Source organism: Coregonus lavaretus (genome assembly GCF_964263955.1).
Source record: "Coregonus lavaretus genome assembly, chromosome: 14".
NCBI classification, from domain to species: domain Eukaryota; kingdom Metazoa; phylum Chordata; class Actinopteri; order Salmoniformes; family Salmonidae; genus Coregonus; species Coregonus lavaretus.
Genome location: NC_140001.1, coordinates 36,174,225 through 36,193,401, shown reverse-complemented (window position 1 = coordinate 36,193,401; position 19,177 = coordinate 36,174,225). Strand labels below are relative to the sequence as shown.

The following is a 19,177-nucleotide window of genomic DNA, read 5'->3' as shown; positions in this document are numbered from 1 at the left end:
AGGCTAATAGTCACACCAAACCAAATGTTCACAAAAGTTTCTAAACTTTATTAGGGTAATATACAAAAGTAAGTCAAGCCTTTGTTTATAGTGAAAATAAGAGCATGATATTAAATTGCAGCAAACACATTACTGTTGGAACTGAATTTGGCCAAAGAAAATAGTTCAACAGAAGGAAACAAAACACTTGCGAACTGGTTTAAACCTTCACAAAAGTTTTGATTAGGCTATATTGCGCAATTACCAATAATGGCTAGTGCCTACCGTACCCAACAAATGACAGTATAGGCTAATGATATTTATTTTACAAAAGGCCCACTTATAACCTATCTTAAACTAAATATGGACCACACAATTAAAAAGACAGATCAAACTTAATTTATCCAATGTAAATGTCTCAACAGAATGAAACAAAACACATTTTGCAAATTTAAAGAACTGGTTTAGATGAATAAATAGGCCTACAATAATAACAATGATATACATTAATAATAATGATAAAACTAATTATTATTAATACAAAAAAATTTATGAAGTTCAGAAATTGCATCCTACCTGAATAGCGAGTTGCACAGTAGAAGCCTGCATTTGGCCATTTGTGTGGAATAAAAAAATATTCTGCTAATGTGCTCTATCATGTAAATGACATGAAACCCTGCAACAGGGGTCTGGGTGCAACTGGAAATCCTAAAAACGTGTCTGCTCAACTGTATGCCACTAGGCAAATGCGATTATAGACGCATGCAATGCTTATTATAAAGTATGAAAATGTATGCCCTAACTGTAAGTCGCTCTGGATAAGAGCTTCTGCTAAAATGACTAAAATGTAAAAATGTAAAGGGGACCCCGGGGCACGTGCCCTGTCTGCCCGTTCTGTAGGCCGGCCCTGTCTCTGCACAAGTAGGCTTCTGGCTGGACTACTACTGCCAAACGACCAATGAGGAAGAAGCGGGGCGGAGAACAGTTGACGGTTGTACTACAGCATAGTACTGCAAACAGCTGTGGAAGCGTCTTCTGCTTTGTACACACGTTTCGCTGATCTGGTCAATGGATTACACAGTTTCCCTACAAGTGCAACATCAACTGACGGTGTTCCCGACACACTTGTACCAGGGTTACAGTTTGGAGTTACAGGTACATCTCAGACATGCATTAGGCTACTTAGCCTATGTGTGATTTGATTTCCGTTTTACTTACATCGGTTACCAAACTAAGATCGCTTTCAATCTCAATAGACAGAGAAAGAGACTGTAAAACTAGGACTGTCTTTAATGTTTTTAGCTCTTTCGTGATCAGTTTTGCATGCCCGCTGCGCTGCGTGCAATATCAGCATCCTTTTTGACAATGCCTGAAGATTTTCGATGTGCACATGAGCCAGCGTAACGAGAAACAGTGTCCTCCTCTCCTCCATCTAGGCTATGTGATGATGAATTCATGACACTGTGTTTGGAAGTACCGGGTAGCCTGATGCGGAGGTCATCATGCTGAATTGCGCGCTTAAATCGCGAATCTCATTCAGCGGTTTCATAAACACTCCGTGTGATATGATGCAGACTTATTTGAGTTTGAAATTTAAATCGATGGTTCAGACTTTTCGCGATGATCATTTTGCGTCTCAATGTGCTTAGAAAGTGGGATGGGAAGGCATCCGAGGCAAAACAATTCCTCATCTCATTTATTAGGCTATCCACCCCATGGCTATTTTATTCACACTGACCTTTTACATAGACTATGTTTTTTGCTACATTATATTTATGATAATTTAGTCAAGATGAGCCTTCATAAATGCCATTAATGGGATTCCAATAGTTCATCCAGTTGGAGTGAGTTGAACTCACCTGTCATAGGCTACTGTAATATAGGCAATATAGTAGGCATTTGTGTGCATTTGTTTGGTTTTAAATTTGCACACTGTTCAGCACAATGCATGGGATTTGAGAAGTTGGCGTGTGGCTTTCTTGATTATTGTTGTGTATCCAGCCATTGGATTGTGACTACAGCAATTGAAGATTAGCTTTGGCATTTGTCATGTATTTTCCCATGACATTATCCTCATAAACTCTCAAAAAGCTACACCAAACCAAAACCGGAATGGTATTTACCTCATAGCTATCTGTGTTTACCTCGTAGCTATCTGTGCCCAATTTGACAGGCAACCATGCATGGATGGATGCGCGCAATGCGCCCTCTGCCTCTGATTTTGGCGCGCCAAATTCACCTCAACAACTTGTACTTGCTATAGAGTCCTATTTAATAGTTTTCATTAAAAAAAACACGTATTTCCTTTACTGAACAATCCTGACTTCCCTCCAGTGAGGTGTTTTATTATGTCTGTGTTGTTGTTGTTTTTATCGCACTGCTTTGGTTTATCTTGGCCAGGTCGCAGTTGTAAATGAGAACTTGTTCTCAACTGGACTACCTGGTTAAATAAAGGAAAAAAATAAAATAAAAATAACCCTAGGAAGGGCTTTGAAATAGCATTTTAATTAGATATGCTATGGAAATCCTAAAGTGTTTATTTATAGAAGTTCAACGCCAAGGCATCAATTGTTAATCTGGAATTGTTGCATATTAAATCCTAGTGCAAGCCTTTGAAGTGTGTTCACCAGGTGGTGTCTAGATTATCTTTATCTTTACTACATTAATATTATCTTTGCTTTAGAGAGAAAGCTTTCCTCTCCTTTTGTTGCATGGTTTTTTACTTCTGTGACTCTGCTGCAGGTTTTCAATTTGTGTATCAAAGTTGATCTTTTATTTGGGTTTCTAAAGGGATCTGAGATACAGAGCCCATAATTTTGAGACTGATACAGTAACTTTGGGTATATCATTGTGGTCCTCTGTAGCTCAGCTGGTAGAGCACGTCGCTTGTAACGCCAAGGTAGTGGGTTCGATCCCCGAGACCACCCATACACAAAAATGTATGCACGCATGACTGTAAGTCGCTTTGGATAAAAGTGTCTGCTAAATGGCATGTTATTATAGCAAATGTCCTTCTCTTTTTGCAGGGAAGTTTCTACACTTTAACTGAGGGGCATGCAACAGCCCCCATATCGTCCAAGCATCCTCTCTCAACAATTCTGACATTATAGTGGTCTTTATTATGTGCCAAGGTTCGAATTATTGGGGTCCTGGGCAAACCCTAAAACCCATAACAGATCATGGCATCCCCATTAGCCTTACAATCATTTAACTATTTTTTAAAATTAAAATATGCGTTGCTCCAGCCCACAGTTTATGGGCACCCTCAAGAGTCAATGTGTGATTCAAACCTCAATTAACCTATCCCACTGGGCAAAAACTGGTTGAATCAACGTTGTTTCCTCATAATTTCATCAAGCAAATTAAATGTGATGACGTTGAATAAACGTGGAAAACTGATTCCCTCAGATTCAGACAACTTTAATGTCCTAAAGAGGCAATTAATTTAGCAGAAATCAGAGTACAGACTAAATCACATATTTAAAAAAAATAACATCACAATAGCAAAGGATATTTACAAGCCAGTAAGCTGGCTTCAAATTCATGAAAATGGGCCCTGGTCAAAAGTAGTGGACTATATTGAATAGTGTGTCATTTGGGACGCACCCTGTAACATCATTTACAGTTAAAACTCCTCCACTTGTCGATTTACTTGTTATGGAGGATCTGGAGTTTTAATCATACTTGCCTGACAGTTCCCATTACTGCTGTTTTTCAATAAAACGCTCTCTGGGCTCTTTCTTTCTCCAGTCTGCTTGATTCAAAGTTTGATCAGTCGGTTGCCAGAGTTGTAATATGTTGCTGCTCTCACTCTCTGAGGAGAGGCTCACTGTACTAAACCACAAGGTGGCTCCATCAGAGCACTATCAAGTCCTTTGTTTTTCATTATCTTAAGACAGTGCTGTCTGTCGCAGCATGCCTGCTGTCAGTGACATGAACTAGTTTTTTTCAAAAGTTGTCTTTATGTGACTCTTCCAGAATATTACGTGTATTTGGGGTGTTTTATATGTCTGTGAAGGCCCACTTAATACTCATGCAATACACATACTATGCACACGCAAGCTCTCCAACTTCCCACAACTTTTTGCAAGTGATGGACCTCTCACTTTAACTACCCCAGATATATTTGTTCAGACTCTCAATTTCATATAGTTTCTGTTTTGGAAAAAGCTTGAAGTGGTAAAAAGCTTATGATCCCTCTCTACCATCAGTAATTTGTGAGGGTTAAAAATAAAGCGCTTTGAAGCTCTGTGCTTCAGTGTCATCAATAAATGTTTGCTTTTGTTACGTAAAAATGTCCCTAATTTTTAGTTGGTTATTCAAAATCCTCCCTTCAGTCACAGCCTGTACACAGAGAGAACAAAATAAATCCTAAATATTTTATGAACACCTTATGTAACAAAAAAATAAGTGATATTGTCAGCAGGCTAATTATACTGTATTACGAGAGAGAGAGACAGAGAGACAGAGAGAGCTCCCATGTCAACACCTCCACATCACCCTGTCCTCTGCCCTTTGATGGTACCCCCAGCTAAAGATCCCAGAGATAAATAATCCATCCAGGTGTTACAGCTGCATACTCAGAAATTTCACTCCAAATGTAAATGAACAACGGCATCCCTTTGCCCCCATTGATGAGCTGTTACTGGGATGAGAGAGTTTTAAAAATCTTGCTCAATATATGGATTAGCTTGGCTTGTTGCATGCCTAATCTAATTAGTGCTCCTTTGTGGATCAGGGTAAGAGCAGGCAAGCGTTTTGTAGGAAGAGATCCATTTAGGCTTGATGTACTTTGAAATCTATAAAAGCATCAGACTTCCGGAACCCAAGCACACACCCCTGTACGCATGGACCTTAATCTAAAAGTAATCTACAGTAACTGGAGAAAATATAAGTGATTAAATAGAGTCATAATTGAACGTGTCACACACACACACACACACACACACACAGGCACGCACACACACTCAAGTGACTAAACAATTGACATAAATGTCTCTGTCACTGGCCCGACACCAGTCTGATGATTGTGCTGAGGTGTAGTCTACTGTAGGCACTCTGCCCAGACTGTACTGTCATGTTTTCACCCAACTGCTCTGTTGTCAGTAGGCAGGCCACACCAGAGTCTTATATTGAGATAAATAGAGCTCTGGGGTTACACCTAAATGAAAGACAAAGACAAATCATAATGAACGTCAGCCCTGTGCTGTAGATTACCTGCTGGGTGTTCAACATGTAGAATCGTCGGGAAATGAACAGAAAAGGACAGCAGATGTTCTGTGGTCAGAGGCGATAGAACGGCCACCCGCTGCTTTTAACCGTTCGTCAACTCAGTCTGCTTTGTCCTTAAGGCAAATGCTTTCGAATATTGGATGTAGATTGACAGTACTGCACCAAATCAAATCAAATCAAATTTTATTGGTCACATGCGCCGAATACAACAGGTGCAGACATTACAGTGAAATGCTTACTTACAGCCCTTAACCAACAGTGCATTTATTTTAAACAAAAAAGTAAGAATAAAACAACAACAAAAAAGTGTTGAGAAAAAAGAGCAGAAGTAAAAAATAAAGTGACAGTAGGGAGGCTATATATACAATAGAATAAAGTGACAGTAGGGAGGCTATATATACAGGGGGGTACCGTTGCATAGTCAATGTGCGGGGGCACCGGCTAGTTGAGGTAGTTGAGGTAATATGTACATGTGGGTAGAGTTAAAGTGACTATGCATAAATACTTAACAGAGTAGCAGCAGCGTAAAAAGGATGGGGTGGGGGGGCAGTGCAAATAGTCCGGGTAGCCATGATTAGCTGTTCAGGAGTCTTATGGCTTGGGGGTAGAAGCTGTTGAGAAGTCTTTTGGACCTAGACTTGGCACTCCGGTACCGCTTGCCGTGCGGTAGCAGAGAGAACAGTCTATGACTAGGGTGACTGGAGTCTTTGACAATTTTGAGGGCCTTCCTCTGACACCGCCTGGTATAGAGGTCCTGGATGGCAGGGAGCTTTGCCCCAGTGATGTACTGGGCCGTACGCACTACCCTCTGTAGTGCCTTGCGGTCAGAGGCCAAGCAGTTGCCATACCAGGCGGTGATGCAACCAGTCAGGATGCTCTCGATGGTGCAGCTGTAGAATTTTTTGAGGATCTGAGGACCCATGCCAAATCTTTTTAGTCTCCTGAGGGGGAATAGGCTTTGTCGTGCCCTCTTCACGACTGTCTTGGTGTGTTTGGACCATGATAGTTCGTTGGTGATGTGGACAGCCTAGTGCTGCAATGGTAGTGATGTCTATGAGTGTTTGGTATTCTATGTATTCATTGTATTCCTGTATTCAATGCTCAGCGGCCTGAGATACCCCATTTAATGCCCAGTATCTGAGTGTGCTGCTGCCTCAGTATATAATGTGGCCTGGTTATTTCATTCCCTTGGGAGATCCACTGAAAACTGGTAGAGATGTCTAAGTATGCATCCCACATGGCACCCTATGCCCTACATAGACTGCGTTTAGACAGGCAGCCCAATTCTGATACTTTTTCCACTAATTGGTGTGTTGACCAATCACATCAGATCTTTTCACATCAGATCTTTTCACATCAGATATTATTCAGAGCTGATCTGATTGGTCAAAAGACCAAACATATCAGAACCTGTTTAAATGCAGCCATAGTGCCCTACTTTTGACCAGGGCCCATAGGGAGCAAAAAATTTTTTTATTGTTGGACATAAAATACTGTAAAAACACCCGCAAATCAACTCCAATTGATTTTAATTTTGGAAATCTGTTCCAAAGTATTCCCACGCATAATAAAGAGATATATGTGATCCCCCCAGCTGGGGAACCCTGATTTATGAAATAGGGTGCCAGTTAGAACGCAGCCTAAGCCACTCAGTGGTCCTGGCCTGGAGCATCAGCTGGACAGCTGTCTGCTGCTAAGGAGGTTAATAACAATGCTGATGATGGTACTGGACAAACGGCCTCAAGATCCTCACAGGTCAACCCGGGTAGGTAGAGGCTAAGCAGCTGCAGCTTCATTTAAACTGTCTGGCAATTCCCCATGCTTTGAGTTTGAGTTTGAGTTTGAGTTTGAGTTTATTTTTACAGGGACAGTGCACATTAATCAACGTTTCAGTAAAAGTGCCGGTTTTAGCCAGCCGGCTAATTTTCAACCGCAGTCCCTGGGCAGGTTATTAAAAACAATTACAATATAGACAATAACAACATAGAACAAGACATAGCATACAGACATAGCAACATAGGACAAACAAGATGTAGCATACAGACCGAGCAACATAGAACAAAAAGCAGCAAGACAAAATTCATAAAAGCAACAAAGTGTTTCCACACCTCACAAGTTACAGACAACAGACATGGAAAGCGGCAACACACAGCTAGGGACCATGTTCACAAATCTGATTGACCTTTAGCCATGTCTTCAAGCATTTTGTGAAAGTGTGATATGTGGTGCAGTTATGTGTGTCTGATGGCAGTGTATTCCAGACATGGGAAGCTCTCACAGAAAAAGCGGATTTACTAAAGGTGCTTTTCCTTAGGGGAACTACACAGTCACCTCTCATGGCAGACCTTGTGGATCTGCTGCCATATGTTTGGGTTTTCTGTTTAACAAAAATACTGAGTGGAGGGGGAGCCAAGCCATTTAGGATCTTGAATACAAGACATGCATCGGTGTATTGCACAAGATTTTCCCAACTCAGGAGCTCATGCTTTCTAAGGATGTGACAGTGATGATGGCTATTGGGCTTCCTATCAAGCACTTTGAGAGCCTGTTTGTAGACAGACTGAATAGGTCTTACTGTTGTACAGCAAGCTTGGGCCCAACTAGTCAAGCAGTATGTTAAGTGGGGGAGTATCATAGATTTGAAGTACAGTTTTGCTACCTCTGTAGTCAAACAATTTCGTATAAATCGGAAATTAGCTAGGTTGAATTTGGTTATTTGAATTACCTTTTTCACATGCTTTTTAAAAGAGAGGTTGGAATCAAGTATGATGCCAAGGTACTTAAAATCAGATACCCCCTGGAGCTTCTCCCCTGACACATAGACTTCTGGCTCAGTAGCATCTGTTGCCCCCTTTGTGAAGAACATGCAAACAGTTTTTTTCACATTGAGATGCAAACACGAGTCACTGAGCCACTTTGTAACCTGGACCATTACAGTAGTGAGTTCTTGTGCAGCTTGTTGTTTGCTCTTTGCATGCACATATATCACTGTATCATCTGCATACATTTGAACTTCAGACCCAGTACAGACAGAAGGCAGATCATTAATGTACAGGCTGAACAGGAGGGGCCCCAGTATTGACCCTTGGGGCACACCCACATCATAGCTAAGAGTGGGCGACAGCTCATTGCTCACTCTGACACACTGAGTTCTGCCTTCAAGGTATGATTTCATCCATCTCAAGGCATCGGGGGAAAAGTTGAATTTGGACAATTTTGTGATGAGAATCTCATGGTTAACAGTATCAAAAGCCTTCCTTAGGTCCAGAAACACAGCCCCAACAACGCCCCCTTTGTCCATCTTGGACTTCACATTTTCCAGAAAAAAGCAGTTGGCCATTTCTGTGGAGTGTTTAGCTCTGAAGCCAAACTGCATGGAATGTAATGTGAAGGGGCTGTTGTTGAGGTGGGCAATCAGTTGTTCTGCTACACACTTTTCAACAATCTTTGACACCACAGGTAGTATACTAATGGGCCTGTAGTTACTCACATCAGCAGGGTCGCCTGATTTAAAGATGGCCGTTATTATGGCCGACTTCCATACCCTTGGAAACACCCCGAGACCAATAGATGTGTTGGTGACCTTAGTAATGGGGCCAATGAGTGACTCTTTGTAGTTTTTAAGAAAGGTAGAGTCCATCCCAAACACATCTTTGGCTTTAGAGTTCTTTAGTGAGCTAATCACCTTGTCTACCTTTGACTCAGAAACCTCCCTTATGATGAAGACAGGTTGAGCATCATTTACTAGCACTGAGCCCAAGAAACCAGTGGAGGGGTTCTGTGTCAGTACCCTGACAGAGTCAATAAAGTAGGAATTGAAGGCTATTGCTATTTCGACTGCATCCTGTGTTAGATTGTTATTCACCATGATTTCTAGTCTTTTTGCAGTGTTACTATGGTATTTCCCTGTTAACTTTTTTAGATTCTCCCAGATCAATTTAGAATTTCCCTTTGCTTCACCAATTATGTTAATAAAAAAGTTTGCCTTGGCCTGTCTGATTTCTTTCATCACCTTATTTCTCAACATGGTAAACCTACGTCTGTCATGCTCTAATTTGGATCTTAAGGCTATTTTTTGATAATAATCTCGTTCTTTCATCAATTTCCAGATTTCTCCATTTAGCCAAGGAAGAGTGCTCTTTTGGCCAGGTTTGGATTTGATTTTCTTTAGGAAACCATTTAATGTAGTCTGGATTGTGGATAGAAAAACTTGACTATCAGCTTCCACGTCTGCATAGGACAAGAGATCATTCCAGTTAATTCCCTTAATTGCATTTTCAAAATAGCTTAATTCACTCTTAGGTATTCTTAGTTGATCAGGCTTTCTAACAGTAGAGAGGTTAAACCTGCTCTTAGACAGCTTTCTGGCTATAAGTGTCAGATTATGATCAGATAGCCCAGTAACCATATTGAATGATTTAGTCACTCTCTCTGGTTTATTACTGAACACCAAATCAATCTGTGTTTTAGAGCAACAAGTCACCCTGGTTGGCCCTTTAACTAGCTGTGTAAGGTCAAAGGTATTAGTGATCCGTTTGAGGGTTTTCCTACAACACTTGTCTTCATAATTAATGTTAAAATCTCCCATTAAGATGACCTCTTTCCCAAAATCACATTCCCTAAGCATGTTATTAAACTGATCAAAAAACACACTTTTGGTGGAAGGTGGCCTATACATTCCAATGAGGGTAAAAGACATTTGGGGAGACAGTGTAATGTTCAGGCCAATACATTCTAGTTCATTATCACATGACCACTCAATTTGTTTACATCGGATATGTTCTTTAATACAAATCATCACACCCCCTCCTCTTCCTTCAGTCCTGTCTCTCCTGAAAACATTGTAGCCAGGCACAATCAAAGCAGCAGATGGAGAGTTTCTATGGAGCCATGTCTCTGAGAGGCAGAGAAAGTCAAGGTTGGAGTCTGTGAGTAGATGTTGAATTTGATCACTTTTTGGAATGACACTACGAATGTTCAAGTGCCCCCCTAGTAGTCCCTTGGGCTTAGCTCGTGGGTCCCAGATGACTCGAGAGTGATTGACACATTGAAAAAAAAAAAATGTTCTGTGTTTTCTGACGGCTGGGTTTAGGCCGTTTTGGTTCGTTTTGATTAGGGGCAGTTCGGTAGCGCAATTAACAATCCCTCCCGCCTGCACTGGATGCGGGAAACTAATTAAAACAGCTTGCATACCAGAAGCAGAGTCAGGGATCGCATATAGCGACTTTGGTATGTTTGAAGAGTCAAAATCCATCCTGGAGCCGGGTGAGTCGAGAGAAACCACAGGACCATAGCACTCACCCACCTCCACAGCGGCGACGATCAGTGGACGAGGCCATCCACCGCCCTCCACTCCGGTGCGTATCGCTGGCTCGGTGATGTTGGGCCCAGGATTGAGTTGCACATCCCCGGAGAGCAGGAGGGTAGTGAACAGGTAGTTTAACAGTTTCCGATAAATGTTGGACTTGTGTTTGTTGCGCCTAAGCGGTTCAGTAGAATAAGGAGCGAGGTAGACTTGGCCATTATTCAGAACATTATGGTATGCTGTGTACTGTCCGCTCCCGTGGAACGGTGAACCAATGTGTTTGTGTTTGGTGTTAATATTCTCCGGTAGTAGACTGATTGTGTCATCCCAGCAAGGACGCACTGAGATTATCAGTAGAGCAGCTACATAACTGACAATCATGGCAGAGTACTGGAGATAAAACACATAATTGCGCTTTAACTCTTTGCATGAGTTACTTAGCTGGGGTCGGCGTACACCTGATGGTTTAGATAAAATTACAGCATTCGAATGAGAAGCGGCACCTGCCACACCACCCTGTCTTCCGTCCGCCATTGAAAAAAAATTAATAAAAATAAAACAATTTAAAAAATACATAAAAAAAAAAAAAAAGCAAGGCGAGGCATTTCAGGCATTCTTGAAAGTCAGGACAATCCTTGTCCTGCAAAGAAGACCCATTTTGGTCCCGCTTTAAATTATGTTCAGCTTATAAAGGCTTCATAAAGCATTATAATGCCTTCATAAGCACTACATCAATGTGTTAAAAATCATCTATATCCATTTGTCATGATTTATAAAGGGTTCATAAATGTGGCATAACTGTGGGACATAACAACCAATGTCAAATGTGACTTTACCCACTATGTCAAATATAAACCTGTGCTTTATAAAGGTTGGCAGAAGCACCGCTTATTAAAGGCCTTATGAATCATATTAAATTGAGGCTTCACAAAGCATTTATAACCCTGTCATGCATCTTGGTAGAGCATTGCAACGCCAGGATATTGGGTTCGATTCCCGGGACCACCCATACGTAAAAATTTATTCACACATGACTGTAAGTCGCTTTGGATAAAAGCATCTGCTAAATTCTATATTATATTTCACTAAAACATTTAATAGGATGGCCCAACCTCTTTCCCTCTTTGGTACATAGTCAATATTGGACCTGACCTCAACTTCCCCCAAAATGCTTTGCTGCAGGATGACACACATTCTGAAGTGCAGTCATGCGCAGCAAAAAACATTGGTAGGGCCTTTTAAAATCAGTTTTTATTTTTTGCCTACTTCTGTTTTTTTCTCCCAAATTCAATTTTCTGTGTTTTGCTTTTGCAGGTTTAGGATTTGCCCAATTTTGTCTGGTTTACCCCAGTTTTTCACACTTTTTTAATAGAAAAACAACAAAATTGAATTTTCTGTGTTCACAACAATGCTTAAACCACATCAGGGAATGACTTTTGAGGTCTGGGAGGAATCTAAGAAATTTGGATTTTTTTGTGTAGTTGCCCTTTAATTCAGTGAGCATACCCTGCACTCTTGTTTGGTGAGCAGGTTTTCTGCAGTGCAGTAAGCACACATGTGAAGTGATTTGGCCGCCAATGGAAGTAAAGGGCCAGCAACACTCCGTATTATTCAGAGCCCCATGAAATGACACCATATATACATTTTACAGACCCTACTGAGTATTCCATACAATACTTTTACTGCGGCACCCAGAATAGTTCTTGCTCTAAGCCAATATGTATTCCAAATACAGTGCCTTCAGAAAGTATTCAGACCCCTTGACTTTTTGCACATTTTGTTTCGTTACAGCCTTATTCCAAAATTGATTAAAACAAATCTACACACAATACCGCATAATGACAAAGCGAAAACAGTATTTAAACCCCCCCCCCCAAAAAAATAAAAAAAAATAACATAAATACCTTATTTACATAAGTATTCAGACCCTTTGCTATAAGATTCGAAATTGAGCTCAGGTGCATCCTGTTCCCATTGAGCATCCTTGAGATGTTTCTACAACTTAATTGGAATCCACCTGTGGTAAATTCAATTGATTGGACATTATTTGGAAAGGCACACACATTTGTAAATTTTAGTCATTTTAGCAGACGCTCTTATCCAGAGCGACTGACAGTTAGTGAGTGCATACATTTTTCATACTGTCTATATGAGGTCCCATAGTTGACAGTACATCTCAGAGCAAAAACCAGGCCATGAGGTCGAAGGAATTGTCCGTAGAGCTCTGAGATAGCATTGTGTCGAGGCACAGATCTAGGGAAGGGTACCAAAAAATTGCTGCAGCGTTGAAGATCCCCAAAAACACAGTGGCCTCCATAATTCTTAAATGGAAGAAGTTTGGAACCACCAAGACTCTTCCTAGAGCTGGCCGCCCGGTCAAACTGAGCAATCGGGGGAGAAGGGCCTTGGTCAGGAAGGTGACCAAGAACCCGATGGTCACTCTGACAGAGCTCTAGAGTTCCTCTGTGAAGATGGGAGAACCTTCCAGAAGGACAACCATCTCTGCAGCACTCCACCAATCAGGCCTTTAAGGTAGTGGCCAGACGGAAGCCACTCCTCAGTAAAAGGCACATGACAGTCCGCTTGGAGTTTGACAAAAGGCACCTAAAGACTCTCAGACCATTAGAAACAAGATTCTCTGGTCTGATGAAACCAAGATTGAACTCTTTGGCCTGAATGCCAAGCATCACGTCTGGTGGAAACCTGGCACCATCCCTATGGTGAAGCATGGTGGTGGCAGCATAATGTTGTGGGGATGTTTTTCAGCAGCAGGGACTGGGGAGACTAGTCAGACAAAGATGAACGGAGCAAAGTACAGAGAGATCCTTGATGAAAACCTCCTCCAGACCGCTCAGGTCCACAGACTGGGGCGAAGGTTCACCTTCCAACAGGACAACGACCGTAAGCACACAGCCAAGACAATGCAGCAGTGGCTTCTGAATGTCCTTGAGTGGCCCAGCCAGAGCCTGGACTTGAACCCGATCTAACATCTCAAAGTTGGCCTTAGTGGGAGTCACCATAGAATTCTATAGGAATGACCTTACTGAGTAAAGTATTTGTCATCGTCACTACTTAACACAGTCAAAAAGTCATAATTGTGGTTAAATCCTGCCCACAATTTACACAATTTATCTTCTTAAAATTTGATTTTAAACCTAACCCTAACTAATGATGGCCAAGTTTGATGCGTTGGTCCACCAGATCTTCCGTGCATTTGGGCGGGAGTGTCTGGGAACGAGATTAGGAGTAATGTGGCTAAAATGACATCACTTTACATTAAATGCCATCCTTCAGCATAACATGTCATCCTTTTATAAAGCACATGTTTATATCATATTCGACATAGTGGGTTACGTCACATTTGACATTTGTGATTATGTCACACAGTTATGCCACATTTATGAACCCTTTATAAAGCATGACATACGGTTATAGATGCTTTATAACATATTGATGTAGTGCTTATGAAGGCTTTATGAAGCCTTTATAAGATGAACATAATTTAAAGCGGGACCAAAATGGGTCTTCTTTTCAGGACAAGGATTGTCCTGACTTTCAAGAATAACTGAAATGCTTTGCCTTGCTTTTCTGTTTGGCTGGCAAGTTTCATCATCCAATTCTTTCAGATCCACAGGAGTGCAAGTTTCACCATGGCATGGACTATCCTAGGCAGCCGATAGTGTATGGGCGCTAGATCCGTGGCGATACGTTAGGCACATGATCATTATTAGAATATGGAAAATATTAGTCAATTATTGCGTTCTATCCATGCTGGCTTTAGTGGGCTACCTGAGACATGAAACAGATAGGTGGGAGGGCATACAGTATTATTATATTATTATTATTATACAGTACAGCTGTCGCCAATGTATTATTGCGCAATTTGACAAAATGGGTAATGGAAACACTTCAACCTCTAAATTTCTATTTAACGCCGTAGGCTTTTGCGAAAAAGTTATTTTTCTTAGGTGTGACGTCATTTTAACTCTACCCACATGTACATATTACCTCAACTACCTCAACTAGCCGGTGCCCCCACACATTGACTCTGCAACGGTACCCCCCTGTATATATAGCCTCCCTACTATTATTTTATTTTACTTCTGCTCTTTTTTTTCTCAACACTTTTTTTGTTGTTGTTTTATTTTTACTTTTTTTGTTAAAAATAAATGCACTGTTGGTTAAGGGCTGTAAGTAAGCATTTCACTGTAATGTCTGCACCTGTTGTATTCGGCGCATGTGACCAATAAAATTTGATTTGATTTGATTTGATTTGATTACATCCAGCTGTTTTTATCGACACACAAGATAGTTAAATGGAAACGCACCCTAGCAGGCAATTGTCGCATCTATTTTCTATGCAAACTTTCTAAATGTCAATCAAAAATCACTGGACGAGTTAATGGAAACATAGCTACAGTGTGTGGTGGAGTCTGTTCCTTAGATAGATAATAACCAATCTCCTTAAAATGTTTTGGGTAGTTTGGATCCTGGATGCTGATTGGTTGAAACAGCATTCCAGCCATGTGTATATCAGCCACATACCATGGCTATGATGCTAAAATACCTGCTAACTGTGTTATCTGTACCATTACATAAGAATGTCATCATGTTCCTGTTGCTGTCTGAATCCTCTCTTGGATGTATCTAAATTCAAACATAATACTATAGCTGTAACTCTATCCACATCTCTTTCATCCATCCTCCATCATGTATAGTGCTCGCTATTATAATGAATTGCCTGTTTTATTAGTTATACTATGGCATATGGAATGGATGAGCAGCTGATCATTTATAATCAACCCTGCTAGACAAAGCGTGGTTGTAATCTTCTGTTAAATAGGCCTATGTATTATTGCTGATGGGTTTTTCCTATGTAAGTGATCTGGAATCATTAAAATACTATAATATTCTCTTTCATTTGAATTGAAGTGGTAGCTCGCTCTTCTTTTTAAAAGTGAAACACATTGGATTGATTTTTGATGAAAAGGATGTAATCTGTTTTAACCCCATCATCTACATGACTGAAGTGCGTTAGGAAAAAGATCTGGCACATTATGTAAATTCAGACAGCTACATCATCTTGTATAACACTTCAACCAAACCTCCCTCAGAACAGATATGTGTTCAGTATGGCAATTTGCTGTCCTGCCTTTGTATATTTCTCAAGAGTGAGCTTTCTTCTGCCGTTTGTCCTTTGAGCATCATTGAAAGAACCACACTGGTTTTATCACACTATTTAAAATGATGTTTTCTCCACCAAAGTTTTGAGCTGGGGAGTTGTCTGTACCAGAGTACACAGCTTTGTAATGTCTCTGATTAGATGTAATGTCTCGTCAGTCCCTTCCCTCTCACCCCGGATTCTCCTCTCAGTGTTGCTCTGATGTGCTGCCATCAAATGGCTGCTGCCTAGACCATAGAAATAGAATCACTAGACACAGCCGATGGTAATGAGCTCAGCTGGGACACAACTCTGGCCTGGAGAGAGAGTGCACTGTGCAGGGGACACTTTGATGGTTTGTCCCAAATGGCACCATATTCCCTATTTATAGTGCACTACTTTTGACCAGAGACCTATGGGCTCTGGTCAAAAGTAGTGCACTAAATAGGAGGATAGGGTGCCATTTGGGACATACCCTGGAACTCTGATCTAGACTAGAGACCTCAGCATGGTCAGCCTGCATGTGTAGAGCCTGCCTATCCTACAATACACAGCTCTGAACTAGGTAATTAGCAGCTGAATATTTGAAATTCCTCCTCTGAAATGTTTTTTTTCTTTTTTTTTCTGTGTTGTTGGATGAGCTTCTTCGAATGGATGGGATTGATTTATGTGACAGTTATGTGACTGCGAATTCGTATATTCTCCTCAATTGCTTAGAGAGAGAGAGAGGGAGCGCGAGAGAGATTCCATTAGTCTTTCAAGTTCAGCTATTTTGAAACAATGCTGTATTCAAGGCTTAAAAGCTTAACCCTCAATGATTGTGGATTTCAGATGATGCTGCTGGCTAAGCCAGTCCAACATTCATTTTATTCAGTGACCTTTGGAAATGGGCAAGTTTACTTTTTGAGCTCTTGAAATTAAACTTTTAATACTAATGTAACCATTTCAAAAGATGTTAGAAGTGTATGGTTGGTCAGTCAACAACTGAAGTTTCATTCAAAGTGTTGCATATTTAATAACTTGCTAGGCGTGGCTGGTAGGATGGCAATGATGAGGAACAATGACAGAGGTTCAATACAGAGGCATGGCTTAAACCAGGCTAGGCTGGCATATTTATCAGAATAAAAGGGTTCACAAAAAGGATGATAAAAAACTGTCAATCAAAACACTCCCACACACAGCGGATAAATTTAACTTAGGCTGGAATTTATCTTCAAAGATTAAATAGATTGTCCTTTTCTGCCAACATAAGTCAATGTCCATGGACTTCCACCAAATGTCCAGCGAGCTCAGCCTCCGTTGTCCAGCCAGGAGCTTCTCCTGTGCTGAACTGAGGCTGTGTCTACACTTGACACTTACATGTGACTTCTGCTATCAGAATACGAAGATTGCGTTGAAAAGATAGGTCTAGATGCACAAACGTCGCATTGTGTGAGGCTTTCTCCTCAGTCTGGACACAATCAGGCTACCGAAAGCGCATACAATGTCATCAGCATTCTGCCCACAAGTCTCCAGAAAACGTGTGTTTTCTTTTTTTTGGGGGGGGGGGGGGGGAATACGTTCCTAGCGTGTGAGTTATGCTAACCTGTTTGCAATCCCTTTAGCTTTGCTTGCTAGCTTGCTGGCTAGCTACAGAGGTTAGCTGGCTAGTTAGCTACAGTAGTTGGCTACTGCCATGAAGTTGTTGTTGTGTTATCAGATTTAGCCTGTTCCACTGTTCGCAGAATGCATTTTGGCATTTAAATATAGCGCAGGAAAAGGGAATCCGGACACAATGTGGACACGGTAAACACATTTAAATGTAGATGCATGATGTGTTCGGAATTCCACCATCAGAACTCCATTATCAGAATACTGCTGCATGAACTATCAAGTCTAGACACGGCCTGAAACGGCACCTTACATGCCTTGTGTGTTGCAGCCTAACAAGGCTGAGTGGTTTCAGGTGCAGGGCGTGGCACTGCAGCTTACCTTGCTGTAGCCTAAAAATGCTGGTTGTGGTGCGTGGCTGACGCTTCAAACAGTGAGATTCCCTGGCCACATTTAATATTAAATTATGTATTTGAAAAAATGCCCAAACTTTACCCCCTGAATTATAGAGGTACCACTCTCTCCTAAATCCACAAATGACCAAGTTACAGCAGAGCGCTGGACACCTTGAGAATGATTTACATCTAATTGTTTTCAATCAATTATTCAGTTAAACAAAAGTTCCATTCTATCTTCCTGAACTATTTCCACTCTCTAGTTTTTCCATTTTCCCTGCTTTCAGCTTCATCTGTTTTCCTATTATTCCAAGCATTGTATTCCTTGTGAACATTTTTCTCTATGTATAGAGGGATCTTTCCCGTCTTTGAGAATAAGGGAGAGAGATGGATATATAGAGATAGAGACAGAGAGAGTGAGAGAAAAAAGAGAGAGATTGCCTAGCCCAGGACAGTCTAGTCGTCTCTTCTTATTTCTCTATGTGGTCCTGGCCTCTGTAGCTGCTGAATGAATCAGACTGCAGTGTCAAACCTTTTCCTTGCCAGAAGGGGCACCTTGACGACAGCCAAGTGTGACTCGGCAGCACATGTCGACGTCGCCTTGGACTCTTGTCCAGCTTCACAGCTTAACACCTTCCATTACGAATTACAACCCACCTTTTATAACCCCAACATCTGCCAGTCGCTCTTGCCACACTGCCCTTCTGTAATCTCTGCACTAACCCTCTCTCTTTGTCCAGATGTTTCTGTTTCTCTCTGTCTTTCTCTCTTTCTCTCTCTCTTTGTTTCTCTCTCGCTCTCTTTTTCTTTCTGTCTCTCTGTCTTTCTCTCTCTCTCCAGTTACACAGGCCCTGCTCCAACTGATTTGCCACTGACAGTTCCCGGTCAGTCAGAGCATGGGAGTAAACAGTGTGGAGAGAGAAGCAGGGTGTGAGAGGCAAGCGGCACTCCTGCTAATTTGATTGTCAGCACAAGGCAATTCAAACCCATTTAGCTCAAATGCAGCACAGTGCTTATTCTCACACCTCAGTTCCTACATAGTTTTTAGTCAAAATTGCCAATATACCCTGAAATAACCTGATGTAGGACTGAGTGGTAACCCTAATGATGCAGACAATGGTAGCTGCTGTGATGAGATACTGAGCAGTGCATACAAAATAGACCCACTATTTCTCGGAGGGCAAGATGTCTTTGCCTCCTCTCTTATCAATTTAAAATGAATATTTTTTGGCATCTCATTTATAATATTCAACCCACTGTAATTATAGCTCTGTATCTGACAGCAAAATCCATTGACGTAATGAATTGATTGTCAAGGAGGGAGAACTGGAACATGCTAATTGTGTGCGCTGAGCAGTGGTGTGCTGTGTGTGCGTGACTCCTAGGAGCCTTGTTCCGTTTCACACAAAATTACTGTCTCATATGGCACCCCATTCCCTTTTTAATATATACTTTGGACCAAAGTAGTGCACTATATTGGGAATAGGGTTCCATTTGGGACGCAAGCAATAGTGT

The 19,177-nt window shown here is 41.3% G+C and overlaps 1 protein-coding gene across 1 annotated transcript in view; it reads left to right on the top strand.

Annotated features, from left to right (window-relative positions):
• Nucleotides 1-1,047: 1,047 nt before the first annotated feature.
• The window catches only part of LOC311141976 (zinc finger matrin-type protein 4-like), a gene marked incomplete at its 5' end in the record, with an annotated part of 135,801 nt that continues 117,671 nt past the window's right edge, over nucleotides 1,048-19,177 (top strand). The window contains one exon of the mRNA XM_084177513.1: nucleotides 1,048-1,134. Within this exon, the coding sequence (XP_084033639.1) occupies nucleotides 1,048-1,134 (87 nt within the window). The remainder of the gene's footprint in view (nucleotides 1,135-19,177) is intronic.